Source organism: Ascaphus truei, chromosome 3, assembly GCF_040206685.1.
Source record: "Ascaphus truei isolate aAscTru1 chromosome 3, aAscTru1.hap1, whole genome shotgun sequence".
NCBI lineage: Eukaryota > Metazoa > Chordata > Amphibia > Anura > Ascaphidae > Ascaphus > Ascaphus truei.
Window position 1 is genome coordinate 129,488,521 of NC_134485.1, and position 26,744 is coordinate 129,515,264.

At 43.8% G+C, this 26,744-nt stretch overlaps 1 protein-coding gene across 2 annotated transcripts in view; it reads left to right on the forward strand.

The window, feature by feature from the left end:
* CUEDC1 (CUE domain containing 1) overlaps positions 1 to 26,744 on the forward strand; it is a 128,162-nt gene that overhangs the window by 61,213 nt on the left and 40,205 nt on the right. For both annotated transcript variants that reach the window (XM_075589539.1, XM_075589541.1), the window contains 3 exons: positions 17,828 to 18,365; positions 20,842 to 20,969; positions 25,750 to 25,876. In XM_075589539.1, coding sequence (XP_075445654.1) covers positions 18,075 to 18,365; positions 20,842 to 20,969; positions 25,750 to 25,876 — 546 coding nt within the window. In that variant the 5' untranslated portion in view covers positions 17,828 to 18,074. The remainder of the gene's footprint in view (positions 1 to 17,827; positions 18,366 to 20,841; positions 20,970 to 25,749; positions 25,877 to 26,744) is intronic.

Genomic DNA, 26,744 nt, shown 5'->3' on the forward strand with positions numbered 1-26,744 from the left:
AGAAAACACTGAGACAACAACACATAACAGGTTTGGTGAACCCATGGGATTGATCCTCACTGGGTACCAGGGCTGCCCCTTCTGGGGGTCCGGTCCGGGTCCTTCCACCACTCCCAGTGGGAGAGGGCTCCCGACCCAAATGCACCGGCCCAGTGGGGTCTTGTGCGGGTCTCCCTGAGGATAAGCCCCAGGATCCCGCCTGGAGTCCCATGTCGACGGCAGGCGTAGCGCTGCCCGTCCCCGCCTTTGAACAGAAAAACATAATAAACATTAACATAAACATTTTCTCCTTCAACTTGTGCCTTTTCCCTGACTGAGAGATCCTTAGGCCTCTTATCTATTGTCCCTCACCACTGAGATCTGCCTCCTTGCTTGTTCCCTTTAGTGTGCCTTTTACTATGTTCTAATAGATATGTGTATCATGTCTAAGCTCCTTCTATACCCTGCAGATATTTAGGCAGGAAGGTTTGGCTATCTCTTACCTCTCAGAGAGGTGCGTGGGGGTGGGGGAGGGAATTATGGGAGGGGGGGAGAGGCAAGGAATGGGGAGGGGGTGAGGGGTGTCTGCTGGAATAACTTCTAGTTGTATCTACTCTTAGTGGTGATCCCGAAGGAGTTGACACACAGGGATATGGACGTTATTATCGCCAAATGCACGCTCCCTTTCTTGCTTGAGCCCCATGGACCCGAGTCATTGAGCTGGGTAAACAGCAAAACTGGAGACAAGTCCCGGTCAGATTTTACAATGTCCGAAATCCCTTGGGTGAATGTGCATGTGACCCGGGGGCTTGCGAGTTGGGGGGGGGGGAGGAGGGAAAAACAAAAGGGGGGGATATGTAGGGGGGTGGAGGAGTTGGGAAGGGTGGGTATGTGGCGGGGTAGATGGGGGGGGGGGGTTGGTGGGAGGTGGAAAGTGGATTAAGAATATTGGGGGGGGGGGCAAAGGGCTGTGGTAGGGGGAGGGGATGGTAGGCTGGGATCTAGATATGATATGGGGGAGGTGCGGTATGGGGGGAGAAGGATTAAGAATACGGGTGGGGGGGGGATGAGGTGATGAGGGGGGGGGTAATCCAGGAACCTGGAGGGGGGGGAGAAGGAGGGGGGAGGGGGGGTTAGGGGAGGGGGTGAGGTGGTGATATGGCGTGTGTGTGAGGGGTATGGGGGGGTGCTATACGATGGTGTGATTGGAGGAGGATGAGGCATGTGGGGGGGTGGGGTACGGGGGGGAGAGAGGGGTAGGGTACGGGAGGGGGGGAGGTGGGGGGCGGGGGTTCCGCTTGGTGTAACAATCTTTTATTACTCCGCCTCTCGCTCAAAGACTCCTCTATGAGGGAGCCAGCCTTTTGCTCCGACTCCGGAAGTGGGAGGTTGGCTGCAGCGGTCTCTGCGTATGGCACTTCCGGTGCTGGGAGTGTAGTGCCCCAACCAAGATGGCCGCTCCTCTACTTCCGCTGACGTCCATCCGGTCGCCGCCATTCTGTCGTCGGACGTCGGAGGAAGCGGATGTCTCCCAGCCTGCTCTTCCCGCGTAGATACCTTCTTCATCCGGTAGGTGATGGAGGACCTGCCACGCGGCTTGGCGTCGCCATCTTCTGGGTCTTGCGTGTCACGGCTGGTTTCCGGGTTCGTGATTTTTACAGCAACTGGATCTGCAGGTGAGGTAAGCAGCGAGGGTAGCTGTAGTGTCCTTAACGCTGTTGTGATTGTTCAGGACTCGCTGGGAAACGGTAGGAGGCCTGCTGCTCAGTTACCAACGTCCTCTTCAGGGTGATAGGCATTCTATGGAGCGTAAACTGTGGCTCAACGATAGCCAAGAAATCCGCAGCAACTGCCGCTTTCATTCTTTTTCCTCTGCCTCCCGGTCTTTGTGTTTCCTGGAGCCGGGGGCCTGCTGCCACTCCGCTGTTGGGCTCTGGTCCCTCCGGGTGGCCGGCGCTGGGCCCTCTTCTATTCCCAATTTACGGAGGAATTCCGGGGCTTCTTCGATTTCCCTCATAGAGATGGCCTTCCCATTCCTCAGGACCAGCAGTCCGAATGGGAAGGTCCACCTGTACCTGATTGCCTTGTCCCGCAACACTTTGGTAACCGGCTGAAGTTTCCTTCTGCGGGCCAGGGTGATAGGGGACAGATCTTGATACAGCTGGAGGGAGGTCCCCTCAAAGCTGCATGTCCCTGGGCCCCTCGCTGTTTGGAGCGCTGCCTCCCGGGTGCTATAATAATGCATCCTGGCTATCACATCCCGCGGCTGGTCATTGGCTATAGGCCGGCTCTGGAGGGCCCGATGACAGCGGTCCATCGCCAGCTCCGCCACAGGGACCTCAGGTAATAAAGCAGACATCCAGCGGGTAATAAAGTTTTTTATTTCTGTGATGTCCTCCGAGATGCCTCTGAAGCGGAGGTTACTCCTACGGTCTCTGTTTTCAGAGTCTTCTTGTCTGTCAGCCAGCTCTGTTATCTGGGCCTGTAGATGGTTTGCCCGTTTCTCAGCCTTCCTCGCGGTGGTGGTGGTGGCCGCCATACTGTCCTCCAACGCTCCGGTTCGCTCCCCAAGGCCCTGGACCTCCTTCCTTAGTTCCTGAATTTCGGCTCGGAAGAGCGACTTCATGCTATTGTATAGCCGGTCGAAGTCGCATCTTCTGACCGGCAACAGGCCCTCCGTATCCTCCACCTCCTCTTCATGCTCCGATTCAGAGCCCGCGGCAGAACCCGGCGCCATCTCTGCCTCAGCCCCCTTCGTTGCCGTCCGGCTTAGATATCTTCTGAGGTCGCCGGTCTGTTTCTTCTTTGTCGACTGCGGGGCCATCCTGGGGTATACCCCTGATAATATTTGGCACTTTGGAGCGCAAAAATATGTTTATTATTTCTTATAACTATGTGCTTCGTGCGGCGGGGGCGGGAGCTCTCAACTTAAGCAGCTACCCACCTCACCATCGCGCATGCGCCTCATCTATTCCATTTTTAATGAACAGGACACCCCAGTATCCCGCCACGTCATTCAACACCACCAAGGTGACGTGGATAGTTTAAAGAGAGGGCGTGATATGGACAAACGTCTACTAATGAAACAATCTGAATGGATTTATCATCTGAAAACCCTCAATCCATATGACTTGAATGAAGGGTTCACATATACACTATTAATTTAGCTGCACTTTTTGCCCAACACTCTACCATGTAATAGGATATAATAATGGTGTTATGATAGTAATTGTGTGGTCGTTGGACACAAACAAAGGAATTAACTTTGATATAATTCAGCCCCACTTTCTACATTTTATGTGAATTCTGTAGGCATGCTTATCATATCACCAATGAATAAGTACAGTATTTGGAGTTATGCTATGATTCTTTACAGTTATCACAGGATGTAAGTTAACAAACAGACACCATTACAGACAGCATCATTCTTATCTTTGTTATGATGGTAATTATGTGGTCCTTGTACCCAAACAAAGGAATATACTCCCTATCTTGTCATCATTCAGCCCCACTTTCACATATTATGTGTTCCTTGTGGGCATGCTTATTGTTTGACAATTGAATAAGTAATTGGAGTTACGCTGTGACCTATATACAGTTATCACAGAATGTCAACTATTATACAGATACCATGAATATACAACATTATCTCTATTCTACTACATTTTGCCCCCCCCCCCCCACCCCTTATTCTCACCTTCCTTATCTCTGTTTTAACACCCCTCCAGTGCCTCTCTGTTCTTTATTCTTCCTTTTTGTTTTGTTTTTTCTTTTACAATCCCTGTCTAAGTCACAGAAACCTTTTGTATATCAGTATTGCTAGACCTGAGGAAGAGAGGAAAACTCTCGAAAGCATAAATTGTTGGTCCAAATAAAAAAGTTATCACCTAATACTGAAGAACTCATTTATTCTGCACTATCGCAACTGGACTAACACGGCTATTTCCGTTTTGTGTGTGTGTGTGTGTGTGTACACACACACACACACACACACACACACACACACACACACACACACACACACACACACACACACACACACACACACACACACACTCTATCTCTCTCTATCTCTCTATTCACACATACATACACACACACGTGTGTGTATATATGCAGTGGTCGACAAATCACCCAAAAATCTACTCACCGAACCAAAAAATCAAGAACATAATTCGTTTTTGACATAACAGTTTATTGTATTACATTTATACTTTACTACAATTAGTCCTTGTTACATAATTACGTGTGTGTGTGTGTGTAAATGCGGATCTAGAAAAAAAAGCCAGATGTGCATGACGAGTTTCTTGAACCCCTTAACCAGTGCCTGGACGCCACTGCTTCACAATATCTAAATTCGCAATCCCGCCTGGGATCTTACCTGATCCGCAGTCCCTCAATGTCCAGCTACCCTCATTCCCGCAATGTTATACATTGGAGGGGAGGTGTTCCCCAACCTGTCTTCTGGGTAAAGGGGGATTCCGATGTCTCCCGTGTGAAGCTCGAGAGTTAGATCTGGAAGAGAGCAGTATAGGTTATTTCGGTGTAGATATAGGGCAGTTAAGATATACAGGGTAAATAAGATATCCAGAGTGTGAGAGAGTGTGGGTGACAGACAGAGAGAGAGTGTGGTTGACAGAGAGTGTGGTTGACAGAGAGTGTGGTTGACAGAGAGTGTGGTTGACAGAGAGTGTGGTTGACAGAGAGTGTGGTTGACAGAGAGTGTGGTTGACAGAGAGTGTGGTTGACAGAGAGTGTGGGTGTCAGAGAGTGTGGGTGTCAGAGAGTGTGGGTGTCAGAGAGTGTGGGTGTCAGAGAGTGTGGGTGTCAGAGAGTGTGGGTGTCAGAGAGTGTGGGTGTCAGAGAGTGTGGGTGTCAGAGAGTGTGGGTGACAGAGAGTGTGGGTGACAGAGAGGGTGACACACACACTGACGCAGACTCACTCACGCAGACTCACTCACGCACACTCACTCACGCACACTCACTCACGCACACTCACTCACGCACACTCACTCACGCACACTCACTCACGCACACTCACTCACGCACACTCACTCACGCACACTCATGCACACTCACACTCACACTCACATACTCACTGGGTGGGTGACTGGTTGGGTATTCATTGGAAGGGAGGGGGCCCACCTGTGCAGTTCATCCAGGACTCCACATGCAGACGGGGGGGTGGGGCAGCCGGTCGGGCAACCGGGCAGGAGGGTGTTGAAGCTGGGAGGGGGGGTGTCTGAAAGCCGGCCGGACGGGGGTGTCTGAAAGCCGGCCGGCCAGGGGGTCTGAAAGCCGGACGGGGGAGGGGGTCTGAAAGCCGGGGGGGGAGGGGGTCTGAATGCCGGGGGGGTCTGAAAGCCGGGTGGGGGGGGAGGTCTGAAAGCCGGGGGGTGGCCTGGAAGTTGGGCGGGCGGTTCGGGGGGGCCTGAAAGCTGGGCGGGAGTTGCGGGGGGGCCTGGAAGCTGGGCGGGAGGTGCGAGGGGGCCTGGAAGCCGGGTGGGAGGTGCGGGCGTGCCGGCGCCAGGCTCCAATCGGTGCTACCCAGCATCGGCTGCCTCCTCAGCTCCTTGACGCTGCGTGACGTCACGAGCATCATGTTGGCATGGCAACGCGGCGTCTGACGCCGCGCGGCCGTTGCAGGAGGCAAATAATAATGCCCGTTGAAGCGAGGGCTCATATCGCAAGCAGAGAAAATTGCGTCTGCTGCTGCATGGGCGGCCATGAGGTCGCCACGGGGTCAAATCCAGTCGCCAGGGCGTGCGGGCGACCGGATTTGTCGAACACTGTATGTATATATACACTTACACATGCATGTATTCTCTCTCTCTCTCTCTCTCTCTCTCTCTCTCTCTCTCTCTCTCTCTCTCTCTCTCTCTCTCTCTCTCTATATATATATATATATATATATATATATATATATACGATTAAAAATACTATTATTTAATAGTGTCACTGTCTTTATATGTTAATGTATGAGATGGCATCATTACCTTTTAGAATCAGCTAAGTGATTAATGCACTTAAGGCTTTTTTTATATCTACAGTTGTAACCTGCAGCGGTGACTAGTATTACCCCATTGGAAGCAGCAGGAGACATACTATTGGTTGCAGGAGTGAAGGGGTGTGGGGCGCTAATGTGAATTATAATTAATCTGAAAAGTGTTTATAACATTTAACAACTTGCAAATCCGGGAGAAGTGTGGGTGTTATGTACAGTGAATTTCTGCAGCTGGAGTAAGGGGGTATTCCACACCCCAAAAAGGTTGCAAGAAAGAGAGAACATTGGCGCATAAAATTCAATGCAATATACACGTATATATAGCAAATGGAAATATTATGGATACTTAGAATCAAGGTGGTTATCAGATGACAATAACAGCATATTATAAGGCAATATTGCACATTTATTAAAACCTAACAGTTAAAGAACTGTGTAATAGTTCTGTTTGAACCCAATTTTAGGTAAATACAAATAGTTTTACACAAAACAGATATATAACAACAATATTCACGTGCACGTCCCTAAGTCTTCCAGATAATTAGCCTCTGGTTTTCGAAGAAATAATCCCCCAAAATATAGCTCTTCCTTCCCAGAATAGATGAAGATATTTTAAAGATTTGGATTTCCCACAGTCCTCCTAGGTTAGTAGGGAATATTTGAGGAGCAGTCCCTTAGATATCCTTAGTGTTCCTCAGATAAGGTAAATTGGAAACTTTTTTGTGGGAATAAATGTTTTGCACTTATTGTGTCAGATAATTCAACACACTTACCCAGAACTCTAGGTGTTACCTTCACAATAAGGGTCTCTAAGTTAATGCAGTTCCTCAATATTTGGGTTTTGGTTCTGTTTTTTTCTCGTCTTGCTGCACCGCTGTACTCTGCGGTCTGTGCTGTATTTCTCCGGAGCAGATTACCTCTGCAGCAGTATGGATGTTCCTCCTTTGATCCGGTATTATAGCTGCTTCGTAGATTTCTCCTGTCGGGCTGCACCTCTGCACCGGTTGGGGCCACATTCAGCTTAATAACCTTTCCATGTCAGTCAAATACCACCAACACTCCTTGAAATATTAAAATATTACTACTGTTACAGAAAGTGGATAGTTTCACTTTTAATTGTGTATATATTTGATGCTCATGTAAAGCCTTTTTCATATTTATAATTGTATGACAAGAATGCTATCAATTAATTTTCATGGCCTCTTCTGTACCTGAGACATCAATTCAGATAAACTGGTAAAACAGTAGGAGGCTGACTTAATCCCTCAAATCAGACTTCGTAAAAATAACGGTTATTATAGGCTAAAACTGTTAAATTATGGGCATTATTGAAATCCCTGCTCTCTAATTGGTTAAAAGGCCCAGCATTATCAAATTAGTAATGGGCCGGAATTTTTGGCACCCTGCCAAGTTTTCAGCCAATCAGTTTTCAGTTCTCAGTTCTCATTCACAAAGAGTGAGATCAGACAGGGGAGGTGATTGGACAGGAGGCAGCAGCAAGGCACTGACTCCTCTCCCACTCTGCCTGCAGAGAGCTCCGCACAGGAGAGTGAGGGGAAATGTGTGTGTGTCTGTTGTGTGTTTTGTGTGTGTAATGGGGGCCAGCAGAGTGTTTTTTGGTGTGCGTGTCTTCTGTTGGTGGGTGTTTTCTGGGTGTTTTGTTGGTGTGTGTGTGTGTTGTGGGTGCAGAGCAGGGGGGGCTGCAGTGTGTGTGTTGTGGGTGCAGAGCAGGGGGGGCTGCAGTGTGTGTTTTGTGGGTGGAGGAGGGGTGCAGAGTGTTTTGTTGGTGTGTGTGTCTGCAGTGTGTGGGTTTACAGGGGGCAGCAGTGGGCGTAGAGGGGACTGCTGGTGTGTGTTTTGTGGATGTAGAGGTGGCAGTCTGTTTTGTTTTTGTGTGTCTTCAGTGTGTGTTTTGTGGGTGGAGGAGGGGTGCAGAGTATTTTGTGTGTCTGCAGTGTGTGGGTTTACAGGGGGCTGCAGTTGGTGTAGATGGTGGGCTGCTGGTGTGTTTTGTGGATGTAGAGGGGGCAGCAGTTTGTGTGGGTGTAGATCAGGGGTGGGGAACATCCGGCCGGCCCGCAAAATCATTTGGTCCGGCCCCCGGGAAGCAAGCCTGCAAGAAAGGTTTAAAAAAAAAAAAAACTCCCCCTTTCCTGATTGGCTGCACGTGCTGTCACTCTGCCAAGATTTTTTTTTTGGCCCGCCTCTTCCTACAGCACTGCTCCCCTCCCTTCTCTCCAGTAATGCCGGGCTCCAAAATGTTAAAATAAATAAAAAATAAGCCTACATTTAGCCTAGAATAGCAATAATCCCCACACAACAGGGCATTACTGGCCAATGGTGCCCTGGCTGTGTTAAAGTCCCTCTGCTTCGCCTCAGTCCTTCAACTCTTCCAGCCAGGGCATTATTGGCTAGTAATGCCCTGTTCTTCTGGGATTATTACTTAAACATTGAATACCCAGAACAAATGATATGTCTCACATTGTATATACTATATGTAATACATTAACTCTCCTATATCCTACTATCATTGGAGTATAGAAAGAGGTAAAAACAAATGTTTTTTTTTTCCCCTTTGCAGAATTTAGAAATGGCAGATTTGTATACTGTATGTGATTTCATATTTTGCAATGGCTGAAGCCCATATTTGGGTAACTGGAATCTCACAATGCTTGTGAAATTAATACTTCTTTGTGTCATGTTACTATGTAGCAAGAGAGGCATGGGATTCTCTGTGCCAGCCATTATTATTCTATCTTTCCATACAGGGCATGTGTTGTCCAGAAATCTATTGGGCTGACAAAAAGGTTCAGATGATTTTAAGACCCTCTGCCAAGCCAGTGCAGCAGTGCCTCTTAGAATAGCCTATTTGATTCACTTGATACTAAAACCACTTGCCCAATTAAAACTTCTTGCCAAATTTTTAATGTAGTATTCGGTGGTCATTAAATTATGGGTGCTATACTTGAGTTTGGGAAAACCATATTCATTAAAATCAAGGAATGAAGCTCCTAAGGCTATGCTTTTAGTGCCGGCGACGTCAGGCTGTGGTTGCTGGAAAAATCAAATTGAGATGACTTCCAGCGATCGCGACCAAGCCATCGGGCTTACTATAAGGGCACGCGATGGCGGCAATGCATTTGTTTTGACGTCACGTCGCTGTCGCCGGCACTATAAGCGCAGCCTTAGACAGCATTTATAAGTTAGCATCACAGAAGGGGACAGGGCTAGATGTAACATTTTTAAGTCCTCAAATTTGCTCAAAATATAGCAGCACTTTAGCTTGTTCAATCAAATTTTATAGTGATAACGATCATACTTTAAGATATGTTTAATATTTAGTACCTGTAGACATAAATGTATGTGGACAAACTAAAATGTCTTTCCGCAAAATCAATTTTAAAACTGCAAACATTACTTGTATCTGAAGATGGGGCTTTACTCCCAAGATTAACTATAAAAATGCAGCTGTGTAGGTAGTATTCTTTGCTAGTTAACACCGTTTAAACATATAGTAATAGTTAGGTAAGCAACAATATTAAAAAATAAAAATAAAATTGTTTTCCTATCCCCAAGGTTTTCATTTAATGATTCAGTGATTATAAATATTGGTAAATCTTAGATATGACATTAAGATTCTGCAATATCACATGCCATTTTCTTCTGCCCATAACACATCATGCATCGATAACCAGTAAAATCTTCAGCCAGTGCCAGAGCTTGAGCAGAGAGACGCTTGACAAATACAGCATGGCAATGTGGAATGCATTGCAGGAAGCAGCATTTATTGATGTTTAACTGATGCCATCTGTTATCGGAGTCGGAAAGAACACATGGAAGCAGCATATCATGTGAGCACCAAATGGCATCAGTTTTCAAGCCATGAGAGCCACATACAACTGGCAATACTTCATTTACAGCTGTCGTCTGCCCGGATACATAAATACATGCACGGATCTTAGACCGAGCAAATTATGTTGGTTTTATTGTGCACCACACAGGTTAATTAATTGAAAAAGTACTGCTAATTGTGAAGAATGGTGGGCAATATAGAATCAGATGGTCTAGGATGTTTGTCCGCCACCAAATCGCTACCGGGACATTCTCTGCGATGTCTGCTCAGACGCCCGACTGCCATGCGACCGACCTGACAAGCCAGATCTGCTGCGCCCGCCGTCTGCTCCAACCACGGAATATTTAAATGTCCCGAACGGAACATTAAAATATGCATTTATCATAGAGGGTGGTCGGGTCATGCAGTTGTCGGGGCGGCATTCCTGGCTTCGCTTGTTGGGTCGGGTGCATGGCGGACAGCAGCCGGTCGAGCACAGGAGTGGACATCGTGGCGAAATGTCCCGAGGCAAGCTGCTCTTCGGCAATGGTGCCGGCGTTTTGGCCACAGCCAAACGGCCCATTCTGGAATCAGAATCGTGTCACCTGTCCTTTTATAAAATTGAGATCTAGATTTCTAATAGTTTGCTGATGTTGTCTTTCTCATGTTAAAAAGCTTGTTTGCCCTTGACCAGTAATTTTGAGTTGTTTGAAGATGTCTAGCCCTTCCAATACAGAGGAGAGGCTCAGTGAGTAAAGACACTGACTAAGTAAACCATTACGCAGAGTTTGAATCAGAGGTACCTGGTTCAGTTCCTGGTGTCGGCTCCTTGTGACCTTGTGCAACTAATTTTATTTCCCTGTGCCGCAATGCATAAATTGCAACCAAATGTATAGATTGTAAACTCATCTGGACAAGGCACTGGGTCTGTAATAATTCCTATCTGCTGCATAATGCAGTATTTTAATTGTTAAGTGCTCTAAGTCACATTGGGAGAAAGGAGCTATATGAAATAAAGTTATTATTATTATTATTATTATTATTATTACTTAATTATTGTGAGCTGAATATATTTCTGCTAACTCAATCCCTACTGCAAATGCCATTGATAATGTAGCATTCAACAAGTTACCAGTTTATACATGTGTGGAAACTACTTTATCCTAACGACTTTCAATCTACATAATAAAATGATGAGCCTTTTACCACTAATAGCAAGAACAATTATTACGTACGAGTACATTTTCATTGAGAAAAGCTAAAGAAACCATAATATAGCATTAAAACGCGCTTTGAAGCGCCAAGTACACTGTTGTTGGTGCTACATAAATAAAGACACACATACCAGAAATGAAATGCTAGGATCAGATTCAATTATGCTTAATTTTATTTAAGAGAAATTAAATATTTACTCCTTATTACACACAATTAGTTTATTTATTTTTTAAAGCTGAATTTTCAATTGATGTAGTTTGTAAACATGGTAAAGTGACACATGGGATGTTTGCTTCTGTTGACTAATCCCTTTCATGTGAAATCAATGTGTGCTGAACAGTTTGTCCAGGCAATGATCCCTCTGTCCTTCCTCTTTATCATTATTTCCCATATATTGTATTAGGTTGGTGGGGGTGGAGTGGCTTAAGGTTGAGTAAACACTTGGCAGGGTCTACCCATTCTATGACCCCAATTTGGAGAAAATGTTGAATCTTCCAAGAAACCAAAACTGCCAAATATTTGCTTTAAGGTAACAATAGCCCCATATCCCGAAATGCCTGTTTGACAAACAAAAATACAAATATGGGTGCAGAGTCGCCAAAAGAAAGGCGCAACATCATCTCCTGTTGACGACATACATTGTTTGTTGACTGCCAGAGCAAACCTTACCTCGTAGCCATTTTTTGTCCACCAAGCAAGCATTCTTGTGGACAAGACTAGCTGAATCCCGGTATATATATTTTTTTGTTTCCCCCACCCCCCTCTTTCTGTTCTACTATATGCAGCATGTGTGTAGCTTTAATGATAAATTAGATTACCGAAGCTGCTGTTCGATCCATTCTCCTGTGATCGATTACCCAATATCCTGCTTGTGGGACTTTAAAAATGACCGATTTCTGACTGTGCTGCTAGGTTTCTTTCTCCAACCCCCCATCCCTTCTCTTCCTCCCCCCTCCCCTCTCTTCCCCCACTCCCCTCTCTTCCCCCCCCCTCCCCTCTCTTCCCCCCCCTCCCCTCTCTTCCCCCCCTCCCCTCTCTTCCCCCCCTCCCCTCTCTTCCCCCCCCTCCCCTCTCTTCCCCCTCCTTTCTCTTTCCCCCACTCCCCCTTCCCTATCTCCCCCACACCCCCCTCCTCTCTTCCCCCCCTTCCCCTCTCCATCCTCCACACACAATTTAAGCATTGCTGCCCAGCTGTCATAAAAGAAATGTGAGTAAATGCCCAATTATCTGTTTCAGTTACAAGACACAGAATACCCTAATAGTTATTGACATTTTCTTCCTAAGCTTGCATAAGTTCCTTCGATCAATGATCCTTGCATACCCAGACTTCAAACAAAAGAGGTAGACATTGCTTTTAGTTGGTGCTAACTGAAACAAACTGCCCAAGCCAACCCTTAAAAAAGAAAACAAATGGATGCAAAGTCCTGAACTCGTAGCTGCCTAGCTAGTCCCACTCCCATGGATGCATTAACTGTGGTAATGTGTGTAGCTTACAACATGCCCCTTCCAACGTCGACTGACAAGGCCCAGCCGTACAGCTGGCACACGGACTCCGCCATTATTCTCACTTGGGCAAGTGTACGCCCTGCAGTTCCGCCAACATGAAGTCCCACTAACCCCTTGAAGTTAATCTGGGTTTTCGTGTGATAGTGCCCTGATTGGCATGATGACCGTTTCATTAATAACCCCCCAATGAGTCTTAAATTATTCCTGAAAGAACAGCTTATAGATTTACCAAGAGAAACTCACTGTACATTGTTTGGAATTAAACAAAGCCCCCATGCAAAGGGTATTTTAATCTTCTGATTTGTACTGTATGCTTAGGCAGAAAATTAGTTTACTAAGCATAGCAACCGAGATTCAGCCAACATAGGTTTTGTGACTCAAAGAAGCATTACAGACACAATTTTTTGTTATACATCTGTTCCGTAGTAGTAAATACTTACTGCATTAAAAACAAAAAACATGTCAACTCTTAATGAGAGTTGCAATGTACTGAGCGGCCTTTCCTTTGGTTGCTATACCAGGCTCTTTTTGAGCCCAGCAGTACAAGAGGGCTTTGGCAACAAATTACCACAATCAGGAAAGTGTTGCTTGCAGTGTTCCCAGCAGGAGACTGTGGATGAGTTGAAAGTTGCAACAATAGACCATGTTACCCGTGGTAATATAAGGTTATATTGTAGTTGATGCGTTCCACTGACTGCAGGATATATTCAAAGTTAATAGGTATATGTTAACCCCTCAAAGCTCCAAGACTACCCTCATGATTGTGTATGTTAGAATTGCCAAAGTTCCACTGTAGGCTGTTGGTAAAACATAGTAAATGCTGGGAATATGCTACAGCAAAAAAGGCAGGTATACTTGATATCCGCTATACTCACGACTGCTGCATCGAGGTGATCAGAGTCCACAGAAGATCCCACGGGGCATATAATGAGCAGCTGATAGGGGGTATCTGCACTGCAGTGGATAAATGAATTGCCTCCGTAGCCCCCGATCAACGTTGAAGCTCTACCTCCGTGTCTGTTGATCACGGCTCAGCGTATAGTTGCTTCTAATGACGTCTCCTCTGGAACCGGATGGTGCGTGCCCTGTGTAGCGGGGCCTGCCTGCCTGTAGAGCATCACTCCAATCACGAAAAAGTATAGAGAATGACCAAAGATTGGTTGAACAGCAACCCAGCGGAAAAGCACACGCAACTCACCGGGTATTTATAAAAATAAAAAATATTTATTGGGTCACATATACTAAAAAAACAAAAAACTTACTAGCGACAAAACAGGGAAAACTCTCCTCCCACACAATTTTCACGTTAACAGCGCTTTTAGCGTGAAACGCGTTGGGAGGAGAGTTTTCCCTGTTCTGTCCCTAGTATTGTTTTTTGTTTTTTAATATGACCCAATTATTAGAAATAATATAAATCTCTCATCCTTATCTGTTTCCTTTCAGGTAAGTAACATGGTGCAGGAGGATAAATGAGAATAATACAGGATATGATCAAAGAAGATCAGAAAAGAATCCTCCACTGGATTGCACTCTATGTTTCCATATTAAGAATTTTATTTGGACAGATTGTCCTGGCAGAATCTCTTACTCTACAAATGGCTATCTATTGATTCTGAATCATTTACTCAGTTTAAAATAAAAAACAATAAACATTTTATTACATCGACTTATTTGTGACTCTGTGCTATTATTTACAGTGTATATTGTTTAAAATTCCCTAAAGGAGTTGAGTAGACTAAGTTTGCCTTATATTGTTTTTTATTAGACTTGTTGTCACATTAATATGTGTGTCTTCCGGTATAGTAAGGTTTACTATGTCTACTCCGACATCTCAATACCCAATACATATATCCATCTGTAAGGAGTATAAATATATTATGGCTATATGTATAGTCTTGGTCGCACATATATGATGTACTTCCTATATGGTTATATTGTTAATCACCATGAATAGTGCTATTAATATCTATGTTGCCCAAATACAGAGTACTTGGGATAGAGTGAGCTACCGATGTGTATATATAGTTAGTTTAGATATCAGAATAAATTTTCAATGCATGGCGTTCTCGTATACATCTAGTAGCAATAAGTATCCCCAGTATGTACTTTGTAGGTGTTTAATTGGACACTTTACATAGTAATTTCACTTAGCCCTCTGGGTGTATCTCCTGACATGCTGTAAAGGTATATGTAACTTTCTATTTCAATGTGCGACAATGAATATACAACCTTTGCAACATAGGAAACCGAGACCAGAGATTTCCACACAGCATAACGGAACAATCCATTCTGGGTCTGGTTAGACCAGGGTTCCATACAGGCATACCCCGCATTAACGTACGCAATGGGACCGGCGCATGTATGTAAAGTGAAAATGTACTTAAAGTGAAGCACTACCTTTTTCCCACTTATCGATGCATGTACTGTACTGCAATCGTCATATATGTGCATAACTGATGTAAATAACGCATGTGTAACAGGCTCTATAGTCTCCCCGCTTGCGCACAGCTTCGGAACAGGTAGGGAGCCGGTATTGCTGTTCAAGACGTGCTGACAGGCGCATGCGTGAGCTGCCGTTTGCCTATTGGGCGATATGTCCTTACTCTCGAGTGTACTTAAAGTGAGTGTCCTTAAACCGGGGTATGCCTGTATATAGCCATAATATATTTATACTCCTTATAGATGGATATATGTATTGGGTATTGAGATGTCGGAGTAGACATAGTAAACCTTACTATACCGGAAGACACACATATTAATGTGACAACAAGTCTAATAAAAAACAATATAAGGCAAACTTAGTCTACTCAATTCCTTTAGGGATTTTTAAACAATAAACAATATACACTGTAAATAATAGCACAGAGTCACAAATAAGTCGATGTAATACATTTTTTATTGTTTTTTATTTTAAACTGGGTAAATGATTCAGAATCAATAGATAGCCATTTGTAGAGTAAGAGATTCTGCCAGGACAATCTGTCCAAATAAATAGTTAATATGCAAACATAGAGTGCAATCCAGTGGAGGATTCTTTTCTGATCTTCTTTGATCATACCCTGTATTAATATGACCCAATAAATCTTTTTTTTTAATTTTTTAATTTTTTATAAATACCCGGTGACTTGAGTGTGCTTTTTCGCTGGTTTGCCCTTCAACCAATCTTTGGTCATTCTCTATATTCAAAGTTAGGCTAAGGCCCCGTTGCACGCGTCCGCACGGCTGTCTTGCTTGCCGGCGGCGCGTGCAACTCACTGCACCGCGATCTGCGGTCTGCAGGAAACTTTTTTCGGAGCGGGGGGGGGGGAGGCGTGGCCAAACGGGTCGGGGGGCGCGGCCATGACGTGGGGGGACGCGGCCATGAAGTTTTCCCTCTTCCGTGTTTGAAACAATTTGCTCCCATTGGCTAGCACTAGCTGGCTTGCCATTGGTTGATGGGAGCCAGTCTATGATTGGCCCCTTCGCGTACCATGTGACACGTTGCCGCACGGAAACACCATTCTTTTGTATCCCGTGCTGGCTGACGCGTCACAGTACGTCGTCAGTTGGCAGTGAGGAGGGACTGGGACCGGATCGTGAGGTTAAACCGCAATGGTGAGTTGCGCTCACGCCGCTGCCCGCGCCTCCGGGCGCAGCGGGTCCCAGCCCTTAGCCATTACGAGAACCCAGAGAGCAGGTTCTTCGCCAATCACAGGAGAACGTATTGATCGAAAGCTTAGTTAATTTTCATTAAAAATTCTCTAATGTTGCATATATTAAAACCTCCAAAAAAAAAAAAACATTTAAAAAGTTACTAATCAAAATTAATTTGGCAGATAATTGATCAAGTCTGCATTATTATTGGTGTTTGCATTGTGAAGTTGGATTAACATCAATTCATAAGCATACAGTGGCGACACACTTAATCGCAGTGCGGCCAGATCCGCAAGCCGGGAGATTTCCCGGCTTGCTAGTGGCCGCCCCTCACCGACGCGCGGTCACGCGTCTTCGGGAGCCTGCGCCCCCTGCACGCGCGTCCAGGGCTCCCCGAGGGAGCCCTGGTGTCCCGCGATGTGGGGGACGGCGGCAGGGGGTTCCGGGGGACCCGGCGGACCCGGCAGCGGTAGGGAGAGCGCCCCGATCGGAGGGCGCTCTTCCGCTGCTTCGGCGCGCGCCCGTCACCCTCCGGCGCGCGCCAGGCTACTGCTGCGGCCAAGAACGGGCAAATGCTCAAATAAACTTGGCCGCAGCAGTAAGTAGAAAATGTAAACTATTCTTGCAGTGGTAATGTTGAAATCTACGATGCTTTTGCCATTTTTGTAACAATCATTAAAATGAGTTTAGTAACTAAAAGAAACAATTTAAAAAGTCAACAAAAGTCAGTCAACAATTTAAAAAATCAGCAAATGTACGTACACCTGTTGGCATTAGTACACGGAGTAACAAAATATATTGGAAAAGATGTATCAAGGCTAATTGGCGCAAAATATTTTCGGTCTAAGACATTTGTCTGTGACCAAACTGGTGCTGCGCTGTCGCAGGGCAGCTCGCTGCGTGCTCCGACGCCATCTTGAAATGGCAATGTCCTGCCACAAGTTCAGTGTGCTCCTGCGCTACCTCCTTCGACAAGCCATGTTTAAAAGTCCTGCACGGGACATTTAAACATGGCTAGTTGGCGCGGGAGCACGCGCTGCGTGACATTGTTATTTAAAGGTAAAGATAGTGTTGGAGTGCGCCCGGTGAGGTGCCCTGCGGCCATGTGTCGCCGGTCAGTGTTGTTGGCGGCAGATCGACGCTGGCGGTTTGATCGTGGCCAAACGGCCCATTCAGAAATATTTTCGCATGGCGTTTTTATATTCATGTATCTTGGCTCCACTTTTTACTCCATGTGGGTTGTGTCAGGAGGAGTAGTTAGGGAGGAGTTACATGATGCATAGATTAGAATGAGATGTATTAAATTGTGCATCCTTTGTGTGGGTACAGCAGCTCTGTGCACAGCTGCTATCAAAGGCCTACCCTTTTTACAATCATTAAGTAATATAAGAAAACGCAATATCAGCTCCAAGTTCTAACTTCTTAGAACATATGCAAGAATATTGTGACCTATTTCTTACGTATTATTGAGGTGATTATGATTTAGCTGGCTTATACTGTATAATTGTTCCTTCAATTTCTCCAGCCATGAAATAACTGCTAACATATGCTCTGTGTTTAGGGGGCTTAATTAAGTTTGCTCATATATTTAAAACTATTTTTCTAAATTTCTCTATCTTCTTAACAATGCTATTATAACCGATTTACTTTGCCCACAGATCAAATATTCTGTGACATGTTATGTCATGAGGACCTGAAGGAATTGACTTTGAGAAGAAACATGTTAGAACAGCTCCAAGTTCACTGCTGATGAATTCTTTCCACAATTGCTTCGGATTATGGGACAGCGTGGAGATTAACAACATCTTGACCTCTTGACCGTGATTCACGACAATGGCTTGCAATTTCCTCTCTGCATTTGAGATCTCGTAAATTTCAAACATTTTCCAAAAACAATTATCAAAAATGACAAGCCTGTTCCGTCGGAGCAGCAGCAATGGAAGCTCAAGAAGCAGCTCTTCTGCCCAGGAACTTAACAACAGCCGACCTGGCAGGCCTGTACGCAGGCTTGAGTTTAACCAGGCAATGGAGGATTTTAAGACCATGTTCCCCAACATGGAGTACGATATTATTGAGTGTGTATTAAGGGCAAACAATGGAGCTGTGGATGCTACAATTGATCAGTTGCTTCAGATGAACCTGAATGGTGGTGGATATGAAGACAGTTCTGACTCAGATGATAGCATCCCTGCAGAGGTTACTCTTCATTTTGTTTTGATTTTCTCTTGTATAATCACACAGATTTTGTTTTTACAGCTTCAGATTGGTAACTGTAGGACGTTGGAAGTCAGTGTTTGAATTTTGCGAAATTCCTATATTTAACTGATGTATCCTTTTGAAAACAGTTACCATTGAAGTAAGAGTGGGCACACTAAATTAATTTGTGATGTAAAATTGGTATAAAAAAATGCATACAACAAAAAACAAACAAAGATGTCCAAAGCTACTTCCAATGTGACAAAAATACTCAGTGCAATACCTATATATTCTCTTGAAAAAGGGTCATTTAGTTTAACACTTTGGCCAAAGCATCTTAAGCCGGTCAGGTCAGTTTCATTTTGCTGGGTTACGACAGATCCAATGCTGATCATTCTTCCTGTAATAATATAGGTAAATAGGAATTTTAACTCAGGGAGTGTTAGGACCTGCTAACGGTCATGCCTTGAAAGTGGCGGCAGGCTTAAGACACTTTGGCCAAAGGGTTAAACTAAATGACCCTTTTTCAAGAGAATATACAGGTATTGAACTGTGTATTTTTGTCACATTGGAAGTAGCTTTGGGCATCTGTGTTTGTTTTTTGTTGTATACATTTAGCCACGCCCACTAGTAATCCTTTTGACACTTATATACATATATACTGTACATATCTATCGATCTATCTATATATGTACAGTATATATGTGTGTGTATGTATATGTGTGTGTATATGTATATATAAATATATATATATATATATATATATATATATATATATATATATATATATATATATATATGGTAATGTGGTAATGTTTGGGGCTTCTCAGAGCTTGTTGGGTGACTGTGTATATAAAAATGCACCCGATTTATCAAAAGGATGCATCCCATTGATTTTTTTTTTCTTTGATAAATCTTGTGCTATTTTTTGCAACAGTTATGCAGCCACGAGACATGATACATACCCCCTAGGTGTGTCATGGTCACAATAGGTTTTCTAAGGTGCCATGGCTGAATAAAGTTGTGTGGTGACTCATATTGTATACCTCTTTTGTTTTTCAAACCACAAACAAAAAACAAACCTTAAAAAGATGGGAAAATACAAATGAAATTATACTTAAGAGGATATGGCTATTTCAGTATGATATTAAATGACTTAATGCAGCCCAACTCAGAATATTACCTTTCACCTGCTACTCTGTCCTCAATAGTTGAATATATTTTTACACTATAATCGTGAAATCTATATGGTGTAATATATGATGCATTTCAGGAGTGATATCTCTTTGCTTTTGTGATTGCAGATGAAGGGAATGTGAAGCTTTGGTTTTTTTTTTTCCCCCAATCATTTTAAGTGTCAATTTTGTATATTTTTCTATGTAACAAAACCCATTCTAGGATAACAACACAAGTGGAATACACTTTGTGGGGATTCACAAATCACGGAGCTCAATGAGCATTAACGGTTATTCAGATAAATGCTGATTAAGCTCTGATACCAATTATCAGAGCTTATTATATTTCCTTCTCCTCTGCCCCCAGTATGTCTTAGGCTGCGCTTATAGTGGCGGCGACACGTCGCGGGAAAACAAATGTATTGTCGCGTTCGCTTATAGTAAGTGCGACGCTGGTGGTGAGAATTTTTGAAGCCGGTCAAATTTGATTTTTCAGAGGCTGTCGCCACATGTGACAGACTGAACCAATCAAAGACCTGGTCGCCCGCGACGTTGCCAGAAAGCGAATTGGAACTTTTGCTAGCAGCGACGGGTGATGTCATCCGTACGTCGCCGTCGCGCGCACTATAAGCACGGCCTTGGTTATTTTTGTAATGCTCTGTTTGCTTTGAGGCAGCAAGATGATATGTTTCCAAGTTAAGTTGCAAAACAGTTCACGGTATTTCAGCACCGTGCAGTCATCTTACAGTGTTAAAATGCCAATAGCTGTTTTGAGGTACAGTAGGAATACAAATGTGAACAACAAAGTTTTTTTTTTCTTTTTTCCTGCAAAGAGTAGCCTCCTTTCTAATATATTACAGTGAGAGGTTGACTGATTTTTAAATCTAATGCTGTCATTTCAGACCCAGAATGTGTTTTGCCACATCGTTTACTGTCACACTAGTATGCATGTAATTAATATGGCATTTGGAAATAAGTATTGTTTTAGATAGCACGCCTGATTTCTCTACATAGCCCCAGCCTTGTGAAGATTTTTCGTGAGCATGTCTATTCCCAACCTATCCTCCGAATTGTCTTTTGAAAAATAAGTGATGACTGCACAGTTGACTACAAAATGTTGGTGTCACTCTGCGATACAATGTATTATTTGCCTTGTTTTGCAGTTATGTAAGTAGACAACCAAACTAGACTATTACCCCGTTTAACCCTGGTGTATGCAATTCAATCTTAGCCCTTGTGATAAAAGCCTATTGCATGACCGCAATCTATTTCTTTTGACCTATTGTTATTTGCATTTACAGATTTTGGAAAGAACTCTCGAACCAGACAGCTCTGATGAGGAGCCTCCTCCAGTTTATTCCCCTCCTACTTATGACATGCATTCATTTGACAGATCACATCCACAAACCCCGCCCACTCCTCCACCTCGGTATGTTGTGTAAATTAACTCCCTGGACAGATATATACGTGTACAGTATTCTTACTCCCCACATAAAACACAGCAGCGTACATAATATGTATTTACTTTACTATATTAAATGACTGTCTTTCTTTATATGCACCCACATTTAAAGCATCAATAGCCATTTTTTTAAAAAGAACTATTATAATTTTATTTCTTAAGACAGAAGGACAGAACTGTGGTAATTTTATATCAAGTCTAATGCTTGTCAACATTCACCTCTGATTTCCTGTTATTTTATATGCCAATAAATAACTATAAATATGTAAAGATACATGAATCCTTATAGCTAGTGCCTATTTTTTGTTAACTTTAAAATATCGACATTTTGGAAGTGAATGTTTCCCGAACTGTGCGATAGATGTATGTATTTCTCTGTATGATAGTAAATGAATACTCTTGAATCATTAAACGGGGGGGAAACAGTGGATTTTGTTGAAGGTAAGTAATCCAATATCTCTGCAGATATTTTGGCACTGGAGCCCAGTGTTTATTTTAAAAAAATGGATATAAATAATGGCATTTTAAAATGTAAAAGAGGAATTTAACAAATATCTAAGTTTAAATGTTATTCCTATGCTGTCTCATAATATTTTGTCACATCCATTACTGATGTAAAGCACTATATACATGGGTGGCGCTATACAAATAAAGATATATGTACTGTAAATACATGCATGCATTCTTGACTATGTAGGTGAAAGCACATAGTCAGCTATACACATTCTTGACCATTTAACAGCTGTTTGCTAACTTGCAATGTGCTTTTGCTTTTAAAATGTAGGCTTTAAAGGAACTGCAAATAGAAAAACAACAAATACCACAGAATATACAGTAATGAAAATATTCCTGTTTTTATTCCATAGCTGCAGTGATCAGTGGTGGGTTATAAAATCCTTGTTAGACTTGCAGTTCTAAGGAAGTCTCCATCCAATGCCCTGAAGGTCCTTTTAGGGTGCTGAAGTACACATCCTCCCACTATTTTCAGAAGTGTTAGATTATATAGCTTTATAGCTATTCAAAGTAGTTTTGCAAGATATGTAGTTGCCGTAAACATACTCCTCACCAATGCTCAACTCCAGATACAGATGCAGCGGCCGTTATTCGAACATATCTCGAAATTGATTTTCGAGATATGCCCGTGATCCTCACTAGTTTTGCCGCAGCAGACTAATGGCCCATAGGATTAACCCAGCAGGGGTACCTGCTGTGGGAATCCTACCGGGGTCTGCCTCTCTGTAATAGACGCGCAGTAAGAGGCTGAATCAGTCACTCTAACTGCGCGCCTGTCACAGGCGATCGCAGTGGTTTTATTAAAATTCTAACACTGTAGCAGGGGGTCTACGGAACTGATCATCATTGATTTCAGGTCCGGGGACCCCCTACTTCTCGAGATACAGGCCCCGTTATGGGGTGCCGGTATCCCCATGTTAAAATCCTGTGGACCACGTGACCGTGGGATTTAAACAAAGCAGAGGGATACCGGCACCCCATAACGGGGCCTGTATCTCAGGAAGTAGGAGGTCCCCGAGGCTGAAATCAACTTTTTTCAACTCTCTCTCCCCCCCCCCCAATAAAAAAATATCATTACCATAGCGGGTAGCTGCTAAGGTAATGAAGCTGCTTACATTCTATTTTTATTCATAGCGTGCATGAGCAGGGGGTCTCCTAAGCTGAACAAAGTTGATTTCAGCCTCAGGGACCCCTTACTTCCTGAGTTACAGGCCCCGGTATAGGGTGCCGGTTTCCCCGCCATGTTAAAATCCATGTGGGATCTAAAAAAAGCAGAGGGATACCGGCACCCCATAATGGGGACTGTATCTCGGAAAGTAGGTGGTCCCCGAGGCTGAAATAAACTTTGTTCAGCTCAAGAGACCCCCTGCTCACACACACAATAAATAAAAATACAAATGTAAGCAGCTTCATTACCTTAGCAGCCATGCAATGCCCGCTAAGGCAATGAAGGGGTTAAGCCACAATACTGTAGCATGTTGCATTACAATATGTACTGTACTACCCATCCACTAACACACAACCCACCCACCCCCTGTGTCCCCACATAAAAACATTTTTTATTTTTAAAAAAGCCACCAAAAATATTGACTGGCATGGTGGCACTCCCATGCCACCTGGGCATGAGCTGCCACTAGGCCAGACAACACTCATCCTGCCAATCTGCCAAAAAACATTCAATTTTAATCTTAAAAAAGCCAAAAAAAACATTGAATGGCATGGGGGCACTCCCATGCCGCCTGGGCATGAGATACCTTTAACTTCGGTAGTAGGGGGTTCCCGAGGCTGAAATCAACTTTGTTCAGCACAAGAGACCACCTGCTCACGCACACTATGAATAAAAATGAAATGTAAGCAGCTTCATTACCTTAGCAGCTACCCGCTAAGGTAATGATTTTTATATGGGGGGGGAGGGGGGTTGATACTAGCGTGCGGGAGCAGGGCGTCTCCTGAGTTGAACAAAGTTGATTTCAGCCTCGGTGACCCCCTTCTTCCAGAGTTAAAGGCCCCGTTATGGGGTGTCGGTATCCCTCTGCTTTGTTTAGATCCCACGGTCACCTGACACACAGAATTTTAACATGGAGATACCGGCACCCCATAACGGGGCCTGTATCTCGGGAAGTAGGGGGTCCCCAGACCTTAAATCAATGCGGTTCAGCTCCGGAGACCCCCTGCTACAATACTGTAGTGTTAGAATTTTAATAAAACCCCTGCGATCACCTGTGAGAGGCGCGCAGTTAGAGTGACTGATTCAGCCTATAACTTACTGCGCATCTCTTACAGACAGGCAGATCCAAGTAGGATTCACACAGCTGGAACCCCTGCTGTGTTAATCTGATGAGCCCTTATGTCTGCAACGGACCATCTCGGTCCACCACGCGGCATAGCGCAGGAATAACCCAGCTAAATGTTCTAATATCGACCGCTGCATCTGTATGTGATGCTGAGTGTCCAAGTGATAGAAAGGTGCCATGTAATGCTGCTGCAAGTGTTACAATGCACACTCCAATGTGCGTCATCATAAAATATATACTAAAAGCAAATGAAACGGGCAACCAGGCACAATTGGTCATATAGTTCTTGCGTGCAAATCATTTTTACTCGCCCCCTTTGTGGTTATCTATATAGCCACACAAAGGTGCCATCTGCTGCAATTTTACAGAACTGCAGCTATTTATTTTCTAATGAAGTGGTCCACATTCCGATCATATGAAGTCATTAGAGTAATTGGAGAACCCTTCAGAATAATGGTGCTACTGGTGCCTTTGAACTAAAGCAACGCCTGCTGATAAGATCAGGACAACAGCATTGTGTTTGGTCATCTTTCAAACTTTGTAAAAAGATTAATGGAAAAAGCCATATTAAAGGTATAGTTATTTATTTTAAACTGAGTGCAAGACTCTCACTGCAAAATAGGGAAGTAATGGTGCACTCTTTGTACTCCTGTAGTTGGAAGCGCCTCGGGTGCACGCCCAGCGTCAAAAAGTCTAATCGGCATACATTTGAATCTTTAATTTAAGGTACACTCCATAGGACTTGTAGAAAAATTGCAATTTATTGAAGGGGAATCAACGTTTTGGTCCCCAAATTGGACCTTTGTCAAGATCAGATCATCTTGATAAAGGTCAAAGTTGGGAACCCAGACGTTGATTTCACTTCAATAGTGATTTTTCTACAAGTCCCATGGAGTGCTGCTTTGCCCCTTCAATTGAAGAAAATTTTAATTGATGATTTTTCTCACTGACTATTGGCAATCTGTAGTGGAATTTGACAATAATTTATGAGTAGAAGATCAGTCTTTCCTTACTTGTGATCTTACCTGTGCCTGAATTTGAAATGGGTACTTTTTAAAACGAATGCCCCTTTTTTTACAGGATTTGAACCAGGGGTCCTCCAGAGTTAAACCGGTTCCTGATGTACTGAACAGTGAAGTTACCAGTATTACTTCCTAGTTTTTAGACTGGCTTTAAATAACTCCTATTGGCTTCAGATTTGCTGGCCATTACGTTTGCCAAGGAGTGAGATTTAAACTTGGTAACTTTACCTGTAGGGGTATCTGGAACCGCGGAGTACCCGGATACTGACAATAACTCTCTGACTCTAGTTCACTCCGTGATAAAGGTCTGGCAACACATTGTGATGGTAAAGCGGCTTAACGGCTTAAAAAGAGTGCCATCCATTGCATTATTTGTGCTACTCTGTACTGATAACAACAGTTTGTATTTATTTGTTCTAAATTATATTTCCATCTAATAAGAGGTTCCTTAAAATGGTTCTCATCTATCCTCGGAGGGCCTTGAGTACCTCTTTCACCAGAACCAGTAGCCAAAAAATAACAGGATATTAAACGTACAGCCCCCACTACGCAACTTAAAGTGAAAACACTTGCTGTATAACAGGATTTTTATTTTACCTTTTAAACAGTTCTTACATGTCAAAACTTGTTTTTTTTACCTAAATATTTCACAACAAAAAAACTGCTATTATGTGGTATGCAACACTTTCCAAATAACATATCCGAAGACAGGGATAAGTGCATCAAACATAGATGCAAACTATTGAAATAAGGAAACAATTAAATATGTGGCAAGGATGAAAATGGATAGTAAAAATTAATGAAACAGCATTTTTGGACTAAGTGAAATTGCATTTTGAATGCAATACAATAAAACACCTGCCTTTGAATATTACTTGCATACTAATAATGCTCTGATTTTTTTGTTTTTTTTTAAAGGACTGATGTGCAGGTTTCAAGTGGATCTAAGGTACAGAAGCATTACCGAAACTGGAATCCCCCTTTATTAGGCAACCTGCCTGATGACTTTCTTCGCATTTTACCCCAGCAGATGGACAGTGTTCAGGTGAGGAAAGTGGATCATTTTCAGATGAATAACTTTCTTCATTTTGTACTCCCTAATGCTGCTCGTTAATGGTAGTGGAGACTAGACTTCAATTGGGTGATTACAAATGGTGTAATAACTTTAAATTCCAGGATCATTATCCAAAAAAAGTATTTTGGGATCTAGCACTCTGTACAGGTTCTTTGGAGGCATAGTTCTTAAAGCTGCAGTTCAAGCAATATCCTACATGTGTATTTTTTCTTAATAAATCAGTTCTGTACTATGAGAAAATACTTTTTGTTCATATAGCAACCATATACAAAGTCGGAACCCCTTCCCCTTCTGAAACAGCATCACCTTTTTTGAGCCCTGCCCCCTCTAGCAGTAAACCAATTGAATCTAGTGCCTGCCCAGTCAGGGCCGCCAGCAGAAATCGTGGGGCCCAAGACAAATATTTAAAGCAGCACCCCCTCCCCCGTGTCGGCGGTATTGCGAGCCCCCCACCCCATTTCACACCTCACGAGCCCCCTCTCCTCCCCCCCCCCCCCCCCACCCACCCCCTCCTGCCCCCTCACTCTCCCGCCTCGCATGTATTTCTCTCCCCTGCGTCTTACTCTTACTCCCTCTTTTCCTCACTCACCCCACGCATGCACCAAGAGGCACGTTGGACGCTTGCATCAATTAAAAGCGCCAGTAGAAGGAAGTGTAGAGGAAGTCTCTCTATGGGACACAGAGTGATGACACCATCCGGTCTCTGGAACATCCACACATCCTGTTAAACTACTGGATACAGCAGAGGAGGCACCAACGGAACATTTGGCGTGTACCCGTGCAGCTCTCTGGCGATTGAGTATATCTCATACATGCTTTTTATTGAACTCTGTGAGTG